The 18,590-nt window shown below is 44.4% G+C and overlaps 1 protein-coding gene across 1 annotated transcript in view; it reads right to left on the reverse strand.

Annotated features, from left to right (window-relative positions):
• Window positions 1–18,433, reverse strand: part of LOC124798845 (probable cytochrome P450 304a1) — a 66,019-nt gene extending 47,586 nt beyond the window's left edge. The window contains exon 1 of the mRNA XM_047262376.1: window positions 18,427–18,433. Coding sequence (XP_047118332.1) covers window positions 18,427–18,433 — 7 coding nt within the window. The remainder of the gene's footprint in view (window positions 1–18,426) is intronic.
• Window positions 18,434–18,590: the final 157 nt, after the last annotated feature.

The raw sequence follows: 18,590 nt of genomic DNA on the forward strand, positions 1-18,590 counted from the left end.
GTCCCATGCAGACATGCAAGACCTTTCAGTGAGGTAGTGCCTGTCGCATTGAACGGAGATTATTTTAAAAAAGAGGATTTTGTAGCCAAAATAATGGGGAATAAAATGGTGTTTAGGAATCCTGAATAAAAACAACCTGCTTTCAGAAAAAAGTATTGCATTACTTATTGAACGCCCTCGTACCTAACCACGAACGACTCGTGGGTCAGTTGTGGGTATTCGTGTGGGTGTTGTTTCCGTAGCCAAGGTCGCCGAAGTCTTTGGTGTTGCAAGAGGCAATGAATCGAAGATTTACATTGCATACAGATAGAGTGGAAAAACATCATCCGTTAAGTTACAACGTGGACGAAAGTGTGTGTTAAGCGATCCTGACGAATATTCGTCGAAGAGAACCGCAACGAAAACTAAGAGGACGACAGATGCAGAAGAGAATGTCCACTCGCAAACGCTGTCAGCACCAAGACAACACGAAGGGAGATCCGTAAGCAGGTAATTTCAGAGCGAGCTGGAAATGCAAAAGATGCAAATGCTTTAACCGGAACACGTGGTGCCGCAGAACCTTGACTATGGAACCATGGAAGGAAGTCGTTTGGACGGATGTGTCTTGTTTCACACTGTTTCCAGTTTCTGAGCGAGTTTTCGTATCAGCTCACACTCCGCTGCAGAGTGAAAATTTGATTCGGGAAACATTCCCCAGGCTGTGGCTAAGCCATGTCTCCGCAATATCCTTTCTTCCATGAGTGCTAGTTCTGCAAGGTTCGCAGGAGAGCTTCTGTAAAGTTTGGAAAGTAGGAAACGAGGTACTGGCGGAAGTAAAGCTGTGAGGACGGGGCATGAGTCGTGCTTGAGTAGCTCAGATGGTAGAGCACTTGCCCGCGAAAGACAAAGGCCCCGAGTTCGAGTCTCGGTCCGGAACACGGTTTTAATCTGCCAGGAAGTTTCACCATTACCACTAGTATGAACTACTGTGCGATCACTTCAACAGTGGCTATTGGGTGATGGCAATACTGCTGAATCCCCAGAATATCCATGAACGTTGTTCCAAAATATTACAGTTCAGGTACCTGGGCTGCCAGAATTTTTTTCCAGTTATAGTTGATGAGATGTAAGGAAGGGCAATAGTCCTGCAGTTCGCAGCTTCAGCGGCATCTCACAGCGATAACCGAATTACGAGACAGTTGCCAGCTGATGCCTTATCACGTCGCAAAATGTCGAGTCAGCACTATGAACGCGAGTGCCGGGAAATCATTACGTCATATTAATCAGCATGTTGGATCCCGATCGGAGTGTCAGCGTTATCTTTTAATTCATGGCTTGAACTTAGATGAGAAAGAGAGAGACAGAGACAGGAAAACATGTGCCGGAGTAGCGAGTCATGTAGGCCAGCATTGACAACTCACTAGCTTCCAACTTCTTGTAAATAAAATGGTAGAAATGTGCTGACAAACCTCGTCTCGCAAAAGGAAGTACACGACCTCCAATGGCTCAAAAGAAATAAAAACGATTTTTCAGCACGAAGATTTTTCTGTTCTACCACCTATCAAGGTCATCTGTGTGTAAAACTTTGCATTTGTGTGCAGTTGATATTTGAAGGTTAATAACACCAACGACTAGAAATAGCGCAGCATGACAGAATACTGCGACCAGCGATTTCTCAAGAATCATGTTATTAGCCAAAATACGAAACTGTTGCTTGAAGTACTTACGTACTTTATACATGCAGCATCTTAAAGAGTAAGATTTCAGAAAAGAGAAGTTGCTCTGTTGCCGTACAGTGTACACTGAATTGAGAAAAGTCAAGGGATTCCCCCTAAGATCGTGTCAGACCTCCTTTTGTCCGGCTTAGATCAGCAGCTCGGCGTGGCATGGACTCAACAAGTCGTTGAAATCCCCACCAGAATGAGCCATGCTGCCTTTACAGCCGTCCATAATTGTGAAAGTATTGCCATTACAGGATTTTGTGGACGAACTGACCTCTCGATTATGTTCCATAAATCTTCGATCGGATTCGTATCGGGCCATCTGGGTGGACAAATCATTGGCTCGAACTGTCCAGAACGTTCTTCAAACCAGTGGCGAACAACTGTAGCCCACTGACATGGCACACTGACGTCCATAAGAAAATCCATCATTGTTTGGCAACATGAACACAATGAATGGCTCCAACTCGTCTCCAAGCCGAACTTAACCATTTCTATGCAATGATCCGTTCATTCCTCGTACACATTGCCCACACCATCATAGAGCCACCAGTAGCTTGCACACTGCCTTGTTGACAATTAGGGTCCATGGCCTCGTAGGGTCTGCACATCACTCGAACCCTACCATCAGGTCTTACCAGCTGAAACCGGGACTAATATGACCATATCACGGCTCTCCAGTCGTCTAGGACCCAACAGATATGGTCGCAAGACCAAGAGAGGCGTTGCAGGCGATGTCGTGCTGTTAGGAAAGGCACTCGCACCCGTCGTCTGCTGCCATAGCCCGTTAACGCCAAATTTCAACCCACTGTCCTAACGGGTGCTTTCGTCGGACGTCCCACATTGATTTCTGCAATTATTTCACGATGTGTTGTTTGTTTGTTAGCACTGACGAATCTATGCAAACGCTGCTGCTCTCGGTCGTTAAGTGAAGGCCTCCGGCCACTGCGTTTACCGTGGGGAGGGAAAATAATTGAAATTTGGTGTTCTCGGCACAGTCTTGACACTTTGGGTCTCGGAATATTGAATTACCAACGATTTCCGGAATGGAGTGTCCTATGCGTCTAGCTTCAACTGAAATTAGGCATTCAAAGTCTATCGATTCCGGTCGCGCTGCTATAATCATGTTTCAGATGAACCACCTGAGTACAACATCACCGTCGCCGTCCGTTGTGGCCGAGCGGTTCTAGGCGCTTCAGTCTGGAACCGCGGGACCGCTGCGATCGCAGGTTCGAATCCTGCCTCGGGCATGGATGGATGTGATGTACATAGGTTGGTTAGGTTTAAGTAGTTCTAAATTCTAGGGGACTGATGACCTCAGATGTTAAGCCCCATAGTGCTCAGAGCCATTTGAATTTGAAACATCTCCGCCACTGCGCTGCCCTTTTATACCTCGTGAGCGCGGTACTACCGCTATATGTATATGTGCATAGCGCTATCCCATGATTTTACCCGTTACTAGAATTCCTCCCGATTCATCCACGTGTATAGCGCGGGAAGAAAAACTGCTTGAAGCGCACTGTGTGTGTTGAAGAAGCGATGCCTTAACCGTCATCAAAAGAGTGTTTTTATAATTTTATAAGTTGACGTAAGAAGTCAATTGTGTCACTTTTATTCTTTGGAATGGGAACCTATACCAAGAAAAGCGTTGAATTGTTAGCTGAATAGCGATCAGGTCGTTGTTAAGAACTTCAAAAGAATATTGTTGTTAGTTGTATAGTTATTTTGGATTGAAGACAAAAAAACCCAGTGGTTCTTCTATTTGTTTCACTTCAGTCGATCGTGATCACTGTAGAGTGGTTAAATAATGTGGATTGTGCTGAAGAATAATTTCAGGGAATTTAAAGTTAGGTCAGTTTTATTGAATAAATGAAAAAAAAATCATTTCCGTGCTTTGGTCATAAAAATTTACTAATTTTCTAATGAAACGATTGCTAGTAAATGCGATACTTTTGACTATATATATAGTTTTGCCGGCCGTTGTGGCCGAGCGGTTCTAGGCGCTTCAGTCTGGAACCGCGCGACCGCTACGGTCGCAGGTTCGAATCCTGCCTCGGGCATGGATGTGTGTGTGATGTCTTTAGGTTAGTTAGGTTCAAGTAGTTCTAAGTTCTAGGGTACTGATGACCTCAGAAGTTAAGTCCCATAGTGCTCAGAGCGATTTGAACCAACTATATACACTCCTGGAAATTGAAATAAGAACACCGTGAATTCATTGTCCCAGGAAGGGGAAACTTTATTGACACATTCCTGGGGTCAGATACATCACATGATCACACTGACAGAACCACAGGCACATAGACACAGGCAACAGAGCATGCAAAATGTCGGCACTAGTACAGTGTATATCCACCTTTCGCAGCAATGCAGGCTGCTATTCTCCCATGGAGACGATCGTAGAGATGCTGGATGTAGTCCTGTGGAACGGCTTGCCATGCCATTTCCACCTGGCGCCTCAGTTGGACCAGCGTTCGTGCTGGACGTGCAGACCGCGTGAGACGACGCTTCATCCAGTCCCAAACATGCTCAATGGGGGACAGATCCGGAGATCTTGCTGGCCAGGGTAGTTGACTTACACCTTCTAGAGCACGTTGGGTGGCACGGGGATACATGCGGACGTGCATTGTCCTGTTGGAACAGCAAGTTCCCTTGCCGGTCTAGGAATGGTAGAACGATGGGTTCGATGACGGTTTGGATGTACCGTGCACTATTCAGTGTCCCCTCGACGATCACCAGTGGTGTACGGCCAGTGTAGGAGATCGCTCCCCACACCATGATGCCGGGTGTTGGCCCTGTGTGCCTCGGTCGTATGCAGTCCTGATTGTGGCGCTCACCTGCACGGCGTCAAACACGCATACGACCATCATTGGCACCAAGGCAGAAGCGACTCTCATCGCTGAAGACGACACGTCTCCATTCGTCCCTCCATTCACGCCTGTCGCGACACCACTGGAGGCGGGCTGCACGATGTTGGGGCGTGAGCGGAAGATGGCCTAACGGTGTGCGGGACCGTAGCCCAGCTTCATGGAGACGGTTGCGAATGGTCCTCGCCGATACCCCAGGAGCAACAGTGTCCCTAATTTGCTGGGAAGTGGCGGTGCGGTCCCCTACGGCACTGCGTAGGATCCTACGGTCTTGGCGTGCATTCGTGCGTCGCTGCGGTCCGGTCCCAGGTCGACGGGCACGTGCACCTTCCGCCGACCACTGGCGACAACATCGATGTACTGTGGAGACCTCACGCCCCACGTGTTGAGCAATTCGGCGGTACGTCCACCCGGCCTCCCGCATGCCCACTATACGCCCTCGCTCAATGTCCGTCAACTGCACATACGGTTCACGTCCACGCTGTCGCGGCATGCTACCAGTGTTAAAGACTGCGATGGAGCCCCGTATGCCACGGCAAACTGGCTGACACTGACGGCGGCGGTGCACAAATGCTGCGCAGCTAGCGCCATTCGACGGCCAACACCGCGGTTCCTGGTGTGTCCGCTGTGCCGTGCGTGTGATCATTGCTTGTACAGCCCTCTCGCAGTGTCCGGAGCAAGTATGGTGGGTCTGACACACCGGTGTCAATGTGTTCTTTTTTCCATTTCCAGGAGTGTAGTTTGAATTATACTACTTGTGATGATGTACTATTGATATTTTAACTGATTCACTTTAGAAGGATTACTTTCGAACATTATCAGTTGTATTGGTTTTTGTAGAAGTAGATTGGGATAATCTGAGCTGTGTCACTTATTAAGAATATGTTTTCATTAGTGGTCACCTGTGATGATGTACGTTAATACAGAGGATTGAAATCTTGCTAATCTGGAATGTATTCATGGAACAGAAGCCCATGTAACGAATGATGAGACACCAAAGGAAGAACATAATAAAATACTTCACGAGATACATTGTTTTGTGTTCTCATTAGCCACTTTTATGTCGTCTCGTTGTCTCTGTAGAGGTGTATCATTGAAAGCTAGGAGAGGATGTTGGTTGGTGGCCGGTGTCCTCGTTCTATAACACGAACTGCACGTAGTTAATAACTGGGTTCTTTATTCATAAACAAAGAGCTAATTAACTTAAAGTTCCATATGCTGAGGTATAAGCTCTCTTCTGTATAGTCCACGTAGCCTCAGTGCTGTTGAAGTAGAAGTCCGCTATATTCACTATAATGTTGCTATGAGCTGCCTCTCAGGGCTAGAGGCTAAGCCTACTGCTCCGATTTGTTGACACGCAGGAACTCCCACGGCGTACAGACTCGAACTAACTGAAGTAACAGGCACTAACTAACTGGCTTAACTGGCTCTCTGGTCCATGGCGGCGATCCTAAATACTGGCGGCTGACAGGGCGTTGGCGGAGCGTTTCCAACGAGTCTTGTTGGCCTCTATCGATACTCTTGCAACCTCTATGCCTTATGGTGTGCTGGTGCCAGCGTACGCCAGCACACATTGTCACAGAAATGCATCATCCATAATGAAATCCTATAAAACAGTATCAATTGTTACTGCTACCAGATCTGAATGAAATGGAAGTGACATTTATGCTGTTGCATGTAGGTCAGATAGTAGATTGGTTAAAGCTTAATCTAATCAGTTTCCTCTGCCTAGAACAACAAGAAGGTACTGTAATCCTTTTCATAGCGATGTTCCTAGCATTTTTTTTTAAATATCTGAACTGTTGATTAATATTCAATCAGTTTTGAAGTGTTGGCAGAAGAGCCAACACCGTGTTGCTAGAGGAGGCCGAAATGCACGCGTTTAAGCTCACGCAAACTGGCGTGAGGTCTGGAACAGGTCAGAGAAATAAGACTAGCAAAACAGGAGGTAACTGGTAGAATACTTAACTTTAATCCACAATTGGTGAACATCTCTCTTGACTGTACATGCTTCACAAGATAAATAGCAAAGGATATGGCGCCTTGCTAGGTCGCAGCAAATGACGTAGCTGAAGGCTATGCTAACTATCGTCTCGGCAAATGAGAGCGTAATTTGTCAGTGAACCATTGCTATGAACGTCGGCTGTACAACTGGGGCGAGTGCTAGGAAGTCTCTTTAGACCTGCCGTGTGGTGGCGCTCGGTCTGCAATCACTGACAGTGGCGACACTCGGGTCCGACGTATACTAACGGACCGCGGTCGATTTAAAGGCTACCACCTAGCAAGTGTGGTGTCTGGCGGTGACACCACAAGTTTAGTGTCTAATAATTGTTACACTTTTATAACGCTAAATGATTCTGTCATTTGAGCTTTACGTCTGAGTTTATAAAAGGTTCTATTAAATATATTTTACTCTCAGGAACGTAATGTGTTTACAGCGATGGACACAAGAAACCTGTAAGGCAAAATCTATCCTACTCAATGTGTGTCTTAGTAAGAAATGAAACACAATTATTAATTAGCAATGAAACATTATTAATAAGCATAAATTGAACATCAAAAGTTATATAAACATACGCTTACTGTATGTCAGAACTGTAATCAGCTACATGTCTTATCAAGACACTAAAAGCGACGTAACAAAAACAAAGGGCAGTTCTTTGGGGTTAGTCTTAGAGATGACTGAAACACAATTTAATCCTCGTGTTCTATCCATTTGTGTCAGAGCTGATAAATTAGTTTGTCTTAACATTGTTTCAGTATTGCCGAAAACGTTTTTCGTGCTTTATGAAAAACCTGTCACTTTCCTCGCTCTTGAAACATCTTAAATAGGCTTTTGCAAAATATTTGATGTCTATCGTCAAGCGTCTGACAGCTTAAGTTTTTTCAGCATCTTCTTGACGCTCTCCCTCGGGTTTAAATAAATTTATTAGCATTCGTGCTGTCTTTCATTGAATATGTTCAGTATCCCTTGTTAGTCCTGTTTGGTACAGGTCCCACATAATTAAGAAGTAATCAAGATGTATGGCACGAGTGTTTTGTAAGCGATCTCCTTAGCAGACTCATTGCATTTTACCATGATCCCATCAATGAACCGAAGGGATTCACGGTAAATCATGGGGAATTCTATGTAAGACTGGAGGACTCCATCGGGCCACGGGACATTATTTTGTTGCAGCGATTTGAACTGCGTTTACCTTCATCTACATGACTTCTCCGCAATTCGAATTTAAGTTCATCAAACCGCTTTCAAATTATTTCCACTCTGGAACACAGAGTGGGAATGATGAACACTAAAATCTTTCCGTGCGAGCTCTGATTTGTCTTATTTTATTATGATTACCATTTCTCCCTATTTAGGTGAGTGTTAACAGAATATTTTCTCATTGGGAGGGGGAAAGTTGGAGACTGAAATTTCTGTGAAGATCACGCCGCAACGAAAAACTCTTTCATTTTAATGACTACCACCCCAACTCGCGCATCAAAGAGAGACTGTCTCTCTCTCTCTCTCTCTCTCTCTCTCTCTCTCTCTCTCTCTCTCTCTCTCTGTTTCACTATAATGCTATACCAGCTGACCTTCTTTGAATTTTTCGATGACCTGCGTTAATCCTATCTGGTAAGGATCCTACATCGCATAGCAGAAGAGAGACAAGCGTAGTGTAGGCAGCGTCTTTAGTGTATTTGATAGTGTTCTGCCATTAACGCAGTCTTTGATCCGCCTTCCTTATAATATTTTCTACGTGATAGTTCCAATTTGGGTTGTTGGTAAATGTCATCCCTAGGTGTTTAGATAAATTGACAGCCTTTAGATTTGTGTGATTTATCGTGTAATCGTGTAACCGAAATTTAAAGTATTCTCATTAAGTACTGATGGCGATGGCGACAACACAACACTCAGTCCACGAACGGAGAAAACGTCCAACCCGGCCGGAAATCAAACCCGGGACCGCTGCAGGATAGGCAAACACGTTACCATTCAGCTTTTTCTTTATCTCATTTTGCTCGTTATTGGTCGTTGTATTTGTTCGGGCGGACGTCCTAAGACGATTGTTCAAGTTCGTTGTTGATCCATTCACTCAGGTTTTTTTTGTTACAGATGGATGCTAAGCCTCAGACGAAACACGCTGAGCTACCTTGCCGGCACTAAGCTGGCGGACTTCATATTCTGATGTCTTTACTAGACAGTCAACGACGGTGTCATCTGCAAACGATCTAAGATGGTTGCTTTTAGCTCTTAAATTATTTATATAAATTAGGGACATGGAGGGCCTATAATACTTCCTTGGGGTGTAGTAGCGTAGCTTATCGAGACTGCCGGAGGCGGTGTCTCGAAGAAGGAACCTCTAGGCCGCCGACCAATGAAGACAGCCAGGACGGTGTTACAAGCGGCGGGCACCTGTGCACCAGTCTTCTAGTTCAAGGTTACTTCCTTGTCGCTTGTTGCTGCTGAACGTTACATCGAGCTGCTGTTAGCTAGCTCTACCGGCAAACATTCACTGTACACAGGCGCACGCCCGTATCTGGCCTCGGCTGATAGCTAGCCGCGTCTGCGAGAAGTTGTCAACAGTGTAGCAGTTCTTCAGCAACAAACCGAGCAAAATGTATTCATTTAAAGCGCACTTATATTGACTAATCTTTTACATGTCTGTCCAGATTCCTAAGGCGACAGATCCCTTTGGCCACCTTCACCTATTCATCATTAGCAGCGGGGACGTAACATTTGGTTCCTCGGGACATAATGGTTATCGACTCTCACCTTGACATGAGGAACGAGAGATCCCACTTTTGAACTACTCGGTGAACTTCCGTCAGTTACTACAGTTATCTTTCTGACAGGAAATCACGAAACCAGTCGCACAACTGTGGCAGCCCTCCATAAGCCCGTAATTTGATTACAAGCCGCTTGTCAGGAACAGTATCAAAATCCTCCTGGAAATCTAGGAATACGCAGTTGTTTGAGATCCCCTGTCGACAGTACTCATTATCTCATGAGAATAAAGTTGTACCTTGTGTTGCATAAGGACGATATTTTCTATGTGCCATAGATCGGTTTCACCAAGGTGAAATGTGAATTTATAATGTTCGAAAATAATGTATGTTTCCACCATCACCAGTAGTATCACTTACTGCCATTAACCTCAGCAACAGTACGGCTACTGAAGCACAGCAGATTCAATGTTTCAGTATATCCTCCAAAAAATCCAAGAAATAGTTTGACAGTGTAGTTCATTCAGGTGTTTTTTACTGCTACGATGGATGAGATATATCGACAGATAAGCGGCCAGAGGTTCGCAGCTTCAGCGCCAGCTTTGATCGGAAACAGAATTACGAAATCCTTTCACTAGCAGCTGACACCTTCCACGTCCCAAGAGAGCGAGTCAGAACTACTACTGCCAGTAGCGGGGAATCATTACGTCATACTAATTAGCAAGACGGCTGCCAGTTTGTGAAGTCAATGTTATCTTTCAGAAAGGCTGACTCAGAGAGCGAGAGAGAGAGAGAGAGAGAGAGAGAAAGAGAGAGCGAGGAGGAGAGAAGGACAGAAAAGGCAACACGTGGCTGACTAGCGAGTTATGTGCTCCAATGCAGCGATAACGGAGATCGCAACTACTTGTAAACAAAGCGAGAGGAATGCACTGACGGATCTTGAGATGTTGTCTCATAAGCGAAGTACTGTATCTCATTTCGATCGACTGACTTTAATACTATGTTTATTCGTTTTGTGAGGTGCTGAATTTTACAGTTCCGAACATTTAAAGCAAATTATCAATCTTTATCCTATTTGAATTCTTATTAAGATGTGACTGTGCGGCTTTTTACACACACTATTTCATTCCAGATAAATGGATCACGTATGAACAGTCTGAGTTTGCTATTAATATGGCCTGCCAGGTCACTAATACGCAGCTTGAACAGCAAGGACAGCAATAAACTTCCCTAGGACTTGCCTGAAGTTACTTTCATAGCTGTAGATAACTATACATAGAAAGAAATGCTCAATCAAAATTTCACTTCAAGCTACATACTATCATACATTTTCTACTAAGCGTAGGGGCGGTACTGAGTTTAGTGCCCATCGGAAGTCAAGAAATATTGCATCAGTCTGACTGCCTTGATTCATAGCTTTCAGCATGTCATGTGAGAAAAGAGTGAAATTATTTTTTGCATGTTGCTTTTTTTTTTAATTCCATGCTGGATGGCATGCAGGAGGTCGTTCTGTTTAAAATATCTCCTAAGTTTGAGCTCAGAATATGTTCTAAAATTCTACAGCAGATGGATGTGAAAGATATTCCGGATCACTTATGATACCTTCTTGCAGACGAGTGGAAGTTGTGGATTCTTCCAAATATTTGGCAATGTTATTCTGTTGGGGGGGGGGGGGGGGTCTAAACACTATAGAGCTATGGAGATGCCTAGCACCCTCTGGTTGTAGATACTACAAAATATATACGCAATATACGCTAGCTGACTGTTACAATTCCGCGAGATTACGTGCCCCCCCCCCCCCCCCCCCCCCGCCCCCCTTCCAACTCACGTCTCACAAAAATTCGTTGCCACAAAATCAGAATAAAGCAGAGATCATACGGAAGATTGCCGACAGTCATTCTTCCCTCGCACCAAATAAACGAAGAGGGAAAATTACAGCTCTGCCGGATGTATCCTCCAACATACACCGTAAGGTGGCTTGCGAAGTTTAGATGTAGATGGATCAGATGCGAAGTGTAGTTTGAACCGTCCTGAGAGATTACCGTTGTGTTCCACACTCCGACTTCAAACTGGGATATTTGTCTTTCAAGCCAATTGCTCGGCAGACTGAACTTCCTGGACACGACTCACTGCTCGCCTCGACATGAGAGACGTACAGGCAGAGGTGAATCTCTCTATGCAACTGTGGCCCTGAAGCTTAGCGACATTGTTGTACTTAGGAACACATGATGTTTCTGGGTCGGTGTTTCAAACTAGTGACCGCTTGCTAGAGAGCGCCATTTGCAGTTTTCCCGCAGTTCTTTCTGCTTTCGTTACTGTGAGGCATGACGTGTTTTGTGCAGCGTTTGTAAATATTTTCAGACCTATTGATTTAACTTTTGTACAATATTTTAAAGCTGCTTGGAAGACATTCGATCAGGAAGTAAACTCTTGGTTACAGTGTTATTATTTATTTACCAATGACTACTTTCGCCTGATTCAGACATCATCAGGCTGGCTGATATGTATATATTTGATTTGTGTCTATCCTGTCACACATATCCGACACAACAGACACCATTTAAATATACACATTTCTGTAAGAGCACGACGGCTCCTTGACGTTTGTTTCAGTGAGGATGCATTAATATCGTCCGAACTCCTGTAGAATATCCAATAGGACGTCTGTTCGGGCTCGCATCCGGCCATTCTGGTTTAGGTTTTACCTAAATTGCCCCCCCCCCTTTCCCCCCGCCCAGCGGTTCGAGTCCTGCCTCGGGCATGTATGTGTGTGCTGTCCTTATCGTAAGTTAGTTTCAGTTAGGGTGTGTGTGTTGTCCTTCCCGTGAGTTAGTTTAAGTTACATTAAGTAGTGTGTAAGTGTAGGGACCGATGACCTCAGCAGTTTGGTCCCGTAGGAATTTACCACAAATTTCCAATTTCTCTAAATCGCAGTCCCGGTCCGGCAGAAGTTTCCAACTTTCCATTGCATTACCACAATGCCGTGTGCCCGTCCCTTCCCTTTCGTTCCCTATCCTCTATTTCATGTAAATGATATCACATAGTGTTACGCACATTAGACACCGAGTGTACAAAACGTGCCAGCAAGTAACTTCTCTCGCTAAATATTCGGAAACATGGCATGGCGTCCTTGTTGAGACACGAAACGTAATCCAATGAATACAAAGGCAGGATGACTGGATTACGTTGCATGTCTCAACAAGGACACCGCGCCACGTTTTGGAATATTTGGTGAGGGCAGTTATTTGCTGGGACGTTTTGTATGCTCGGTGCCCATCTGATATTAGCCAACCTGAAGAGCCTGAATCAGGCGAAACGTGTCATTAGTAAATCTACGAGGGCTATTCGGAAAGTAAGGAACGATAGGTAGCGAAATGGAAAACACAGTGAAAATCAAAACTGTTGTATTTGGAACAGTCAGCTACAAGTTCCAGCTACTTATCTCCATAGTCGCCGATCCGACTTAGACGCTTCTCGTAGCCTTGTACCAACTTTCCAATACCCTCGTTATAGAAGGCAGCAGCCAGTGCTTTCCACCAATTCCCTACGCTGGCCTAAAGCTCGTTGACTGTGACAAAATATTGTCTTCATAGCCAGCGGTTCATGCGAGCAGAGATGAAACCCAGAGGGAGATAATTACGGGCTGTATTGTGGGTAATCAAACATTCCCAACTGAAAACGATGCAGGAGAATCTTCATTGCCTCTGTAGAATGCGGCTGAAGAATTGTCTTGAAGAAAACGCACGACATGTATGTAATGCTGGCTGCATAGTTTCAGGCGAAATTTCTAACCAGGCCCTCGTACTTGGTGGGGGACACTATTGTTCTAGGTATCTTTATGTGCTCCCTGTGTGCTCAGAACTAAAAAGAACGACGTAACGCGATCGACGGGCATACTAGAGACACTGCCCAACAAAACTTCATCGGATTTTCACTGTGGTTTCCATTTCGCGACCGATCGTTCCTTACTTTCCGAACAACCGTCGTATAATTACTATACAAGGGGGCCCATATCTGAGGGCCAGGTTGCGCTGCGCGCCTCCCCGCCCTCCCCCTACCTCTCAGGGAAAAGCAAAAACATAGTTTATTCAGCTGCTGTCAAGAAAATGATTTAAGAGTCGACATTACGCAGATTTTTATTATGGTCGGATCTGGAACTTCTTTACGGCTATTTACAAGTCGCGATTCGTCTTCCAAAATATTAAAAATTCTCCATACCCTCAGAGCGAGGAAACTCCCTACAAACTATCGTATGTGCACCTTTGATGTAATATACAGACAAGTCGTAGTTTAACGTTATTTCCAAAAATCTCTAAAAGTTCGTGACAGAGTTCAGATTTTTCAAGTACAGTCTAATAAACATTCTGATGCTCACAGGCTGCAGATTTGTTAACATATATGGTTCATAAATACGAGGGCAGTTCAATAAGTAATGCAACACATTTTTTTTCTGAAACAGGGGTTGTTTTATTCAGCATTGAAATACACCAGGTTATTCCCCAATCTTTTAGCTACACAACACTATTTTTCAACGTAATCTCTATTCAATGCTACGGCCTTACGCCACCTTGAAATGAGGGCCTGTATGCCTGCACGGTACCATTCCACTGGTCGATGTCGGAGCCAACGTCGTACTGCATCAATAACTTCTTCATCATCCGCGTAGTGCGTCCCACGGATTGCGTCCTTCATTGGGCCAAACATATGGAAATCCGACGGTGCGAGATCGGGGCTGTAGGGTGCATGAGGAAGAACAGTCCACTGAAGTTTTGTGAGCTCCTCTCAGGTGCGAAGATTTGTGTGAGGTCTTGCGTTGTCATGAAGAAGGAGAAGTTCGTTCTGATTTTTGTGCCTACGAACACGCTGAAGTCGTTTCTTCAATTTCTGAAGAGTAGCACAATACACTTCAGAGTTGATCGTTTGACCATGGGGAAGGACATCGAACAGAATAACCCCTTCAGCGTCCTAGAAGACTGTAACCATGACTTTGGCTGAGGGTATGGCTTTAAACTTTTTCTTGGTAGGGTAGTGGGTGTGGCGCCACTCCATTGATTGTCGTTTTGTTTCAGGTTCGAAGTGATGAACTCATGTTTCATCGCCTGTAACAATCTTTGACAAGAAATTGTCACCCTCAGCCACATGACGAGCAAGCAATTCCGCACAGATGGTTCTCCTTTGCTCTTTATGGTGTTCGGTTAGACAACGAGGGACCCAGCGGGAACAAACCTTTGAATATCCCAACTGGTGAACAATTGTGACAGCACTACCAACAGAGATTTCAAATTGAGCACTGAGTTGTTTGATGGTGATCCGTCGATCATCTCGAACGAGTGTGTGTTCGCACACTCCGCCATTGCAGGAGTCACAGCTGTGCACGGCCGGCCCGCACGCGGGAGATCAGACAGTCTTGCTTGACCTTGCGGCGATGATGACACATGCTTTGCCCAACGACTCACCGTGCTTTTGTCCACTGCCAGATCACCGTAGACATTCTGCAAGTGCCTATGAATATCTGAGATGCCCTGGTTTTCCGCCAAAAGAAACTCGATCACTGCCCGTTGTTTGCAACGCACATCCGATACAGACGCCATTTTAACAGCTCCGTGCAGCGCTGCCACCTGTCGGAAGTCAATGAAACTATACGAGACGAAGCGGGAATGTTTGAAAACATTCCACAAGAAATTTCAGGTTTTTTCAACCAAAATTGGCCGAGAAAAAAAAGTGTTGCATTACTTATTGAACTGCCCTCGTACATACGGAGAGTCCATAATTAAAGTTCCAGTTATAAAACGCTGTACAGTGAGAACCATTGTTCAGAATAAAGTCAGATCTGAATAGCACATTTTTGATGCAGGGAGAAGCGTCCTGGAACAAAAGATTTAACGAACATTTTACCAACAGATGGCGCTGTAGGCGTCTTAACATAATGGTGTCGGCTGCAAATGACAGATCAATCGCAATACGATAGCTGTGGTTTGAGTTTCATATTACGCCATCCGCACTCTTCAGTGTACATGACTGCACTAGTTCACCAGTCAACAGTTGTGGCACTATTAGCAAGGTAAGCTCACCCACAATGAGTTGTGGCGCTGTTAGCAAGGTAAGCTCAACCAACAATGGCACGGTCGCACGACACCGGATGGGAAAAGTCGGTTTTCAATTGTCCTGGGGCCAAAAACCACATAAAAGTAACGCGACATCGGTTTTTAGTTGTTCTGCGGCCAAAAACCGTATAAAAGGCAGAATGAAACTGGTTTCCAATCGTGTTGAGACTGGCGCAAGGCATGTTAAATACTGTACACCGCTTTGTGCCACAAGTTGAAGCCGAGAAACAGCATGTTCCACAACAGATCAGAGTATCTCTGGGATCATTTCCCCGATGTGAACTGAAATATGTTTTTTGGAAGCTATGGTCAATTATTCAGTTACAGAATGTTGTGATGAGCAAAATTCTATTTTTTAAAATTTTGTCATACAGCGTGGCTCGTTTAAGCCACACTTCGTCAGTCGTGCACCATCTTGTACCTTGAAGAAGAAGTTCGTAAACTATGGAATATGTGATATACAGAAATCAACTGAGTTTCTTTAAAGCCGCTCTTGAAAGTAATTTTATGTTTCGGAATCTGTTTCATTAGTAAATGGTTTTTGATATACTCCTAATTATTTTCCTTTCATTTTGCTGATTATTGGTGTGTAGTAGATTAATAACATAAGAGGCAGACCATTAAATATAATATTAACAAGATTTCCTCGATTGTAGCACCTTTAAATATCAGTACAAATTTTTTCATAGGTAGATGATCATCTTGTACCTTGCAATACTTGTTCACATTTGGAAAAACTCTTGTTATTCAGAGTAATTTTTTGTAATTTCAGACAAGGGCTGTAGTACACGGGAATGCCATCATTTAAATATGGTGGCCGAGCGGTTCTAGGCGTTACAGTCTGGAACCACGCGACCGCTACGGTCGCAGGTTCGAATCCTTCCTCGGGCGTGGATGTGTGTGATCTGCTTAGGTTAGTTAGGTTTAAGTAGTTCTACGTTCTAGGGGACTGATGACCTCAGAAGTTAAGTCCCATAGTGCTCAGAGCCATTTGAACCATTTCAATACGACACTTCTATTACAGATGCGAAAGTTTGAAGAGATTCCGACTGTCTGCCCTACATGAAGAGAAGTTCAATACAGGCCGGACATTATCAGTGCCACTGAGGATGTACAAAGTGAAGTATATGCATGAGGAATCAAAATACTATGAGTTATTTCGTTGGATGCTAAAAACCAGATGTTATTATCCAGTAAAGTTTCGAAATTTTCAAAGTCTGATATTATAAAAATAATTTATAGACAACGTGTTATTTACAGTACTGCCCATTCCTCTCCAGTACCATCTTTGAATTTAACACTGACTTGAGTAGACACACGAGGCGGTATCCAAAATTTCTCGAAATACAGGCCTACTATAAATATTTCATTCGTTTTCAAATCTGTGTATTTTCCAAAGTATTACATTTACAATTATGACCGGTTCTTGAATAGAACTGTAAACCCACCAGGTTTGCATTTTGCGCTCCACAAATGTTTTGAGTGCCACTCTGGTCATGCGACACACATCCAGGAGGCAGTCATGTTCGTTCCATGCCTTACAGCGTCCTGTCGATGGTCATCACAGCAACACTGAGGTGTTCTCTGAGTATTACCTGTGTTCTTGGCAGTGGGGATACATATAGACGGTCCTCAGTGAATCTCCAAAGGAAGACCTGTGGACCAAGGTAACAGTGCCATATCATCTTCACCACTATGCCCAACCGGGCGATGCGCAAGGTAACAACGAGATTGTCCCGTTTTGTTGGAAGATGAAAATCTTGGAATCAACAGTCAGTTCTGAAAACAACCACAACTGACGTGTCAGTCTTCTCACAGAAGAAGGACCACCCATACGACTGCGTCTGTAACACTGTACGGAAAATATTAACCTTCGGCGAATCTTGTTCTTGCGGCACAATTTCATGGAGGTGTTCGGTGCCCCGCACTCTCACATTGTGGCGATTAACCTGTCCAGATAAATGGAAGGTCGCGTCGTCGCTGATTATGAACTTGGAGGTGAAATGTTCATCCTCAAGCGCTTCCTGGATTGCAATGCAAAGCTGAAGGCGCCAGCCATAGTCTTACCGTTTTAATTTTGACACGAGCTACAGACGATACTGTCTGAAATTTAAGCTTCGTTGCAAAATATTTCACACAATTTGCTGCTGTATCCCAAAATCGTTGCTTGCGCGGACCTTTCTGTTTACAGACACAACCTGTGTCCAAAATTGTAGATACCAACGTAAAATGCTCTGTTTACTTGGCGATCCTTTTCCACAATTCCTTCTGAATAGACGCTGTGTTGTTGTAATAAATAAACATTTCGTATATTCCAGCACACAAATAATTCTTCGTCTCGCTTTGTCGCTGTTTTGTCAATTGTCGTCAAAATACAGGCTCGGTGCATTTACGGTTTTGTTCATGCATCGATGATGTGTGTACACGTAATACTTTGGGAAATATAGAACTTCGAAGACGAGTGGACCGCTTATAGCAGCTGTGTATATTATTTAAAATTATTACGCCTTGCATCTATCTTATATCAATGCATCACGTTTACTATCTGAGTATATCAATTAAAATTATTACATCTTACGTAAATCTTAGATTCTACCATCACCTTCAAGGCTGTCTCGTAGGGAGTGAATGTAGAGACCTCAACGTCTGTGTCACTTTGGAAATGAATACTGGAAGTTAATATTTGCGAGAATGGAACTCCTGGAACGAAGGATATTATGGAGGGACGGCATAGTCATGGCTTATGGGATTGTTTCTAGGTGCTGGTGGAAAACTGCGAGGACGTGCCATGAGTCGTGTCTGGATACAAAGTCGGTGGAACATTGAAATGCAAAAGGCAAGGGTTCTGGGTTCGAATCACAGCTCGACTCATTGTTTTACACTACTAGAAAGTAATAAACAGTTCACATTTGGTTCAGAGTGAAAAACTGAATCCGGAAAGAAGTGATTATCAGAGGAGGAGGTCGAGGTATTGACAGTCTGCTGAAGTCACAGTAAAACGTGGCAGGAACTCTCCCCAGCATGTTGGCTTTCAGAGTGGATGTCATTTACCCTGCATCTCAATTGTGCAGATTACACCTAAGATTTCCTGATGCTGTACCAGAGTACATGTATTTTTGTGAAATCATGCCGATCTGTCATCGCTGCAGATTGTTGTTGTTGTGTGATGACAGCAGGTTTCATTGGAGCGCCTCTCTAGCAAGAGAGACGCTGAG

Source organism: Schistocerca piceifrons, chromosome 5 (genome assembly GCF_021461385.2).
Source record: "Schistocerca piceifrons isolate TAMUIC-IGC-003096 chromosome 5, iqSchPice1.1, whole genome shotgun sequence".
NCBI lineage: Eukaryota > Metazoa > Arthropoda > Insecta > Orthoptera > Acrididae > Schistocerca > Schistocerca piceifrons.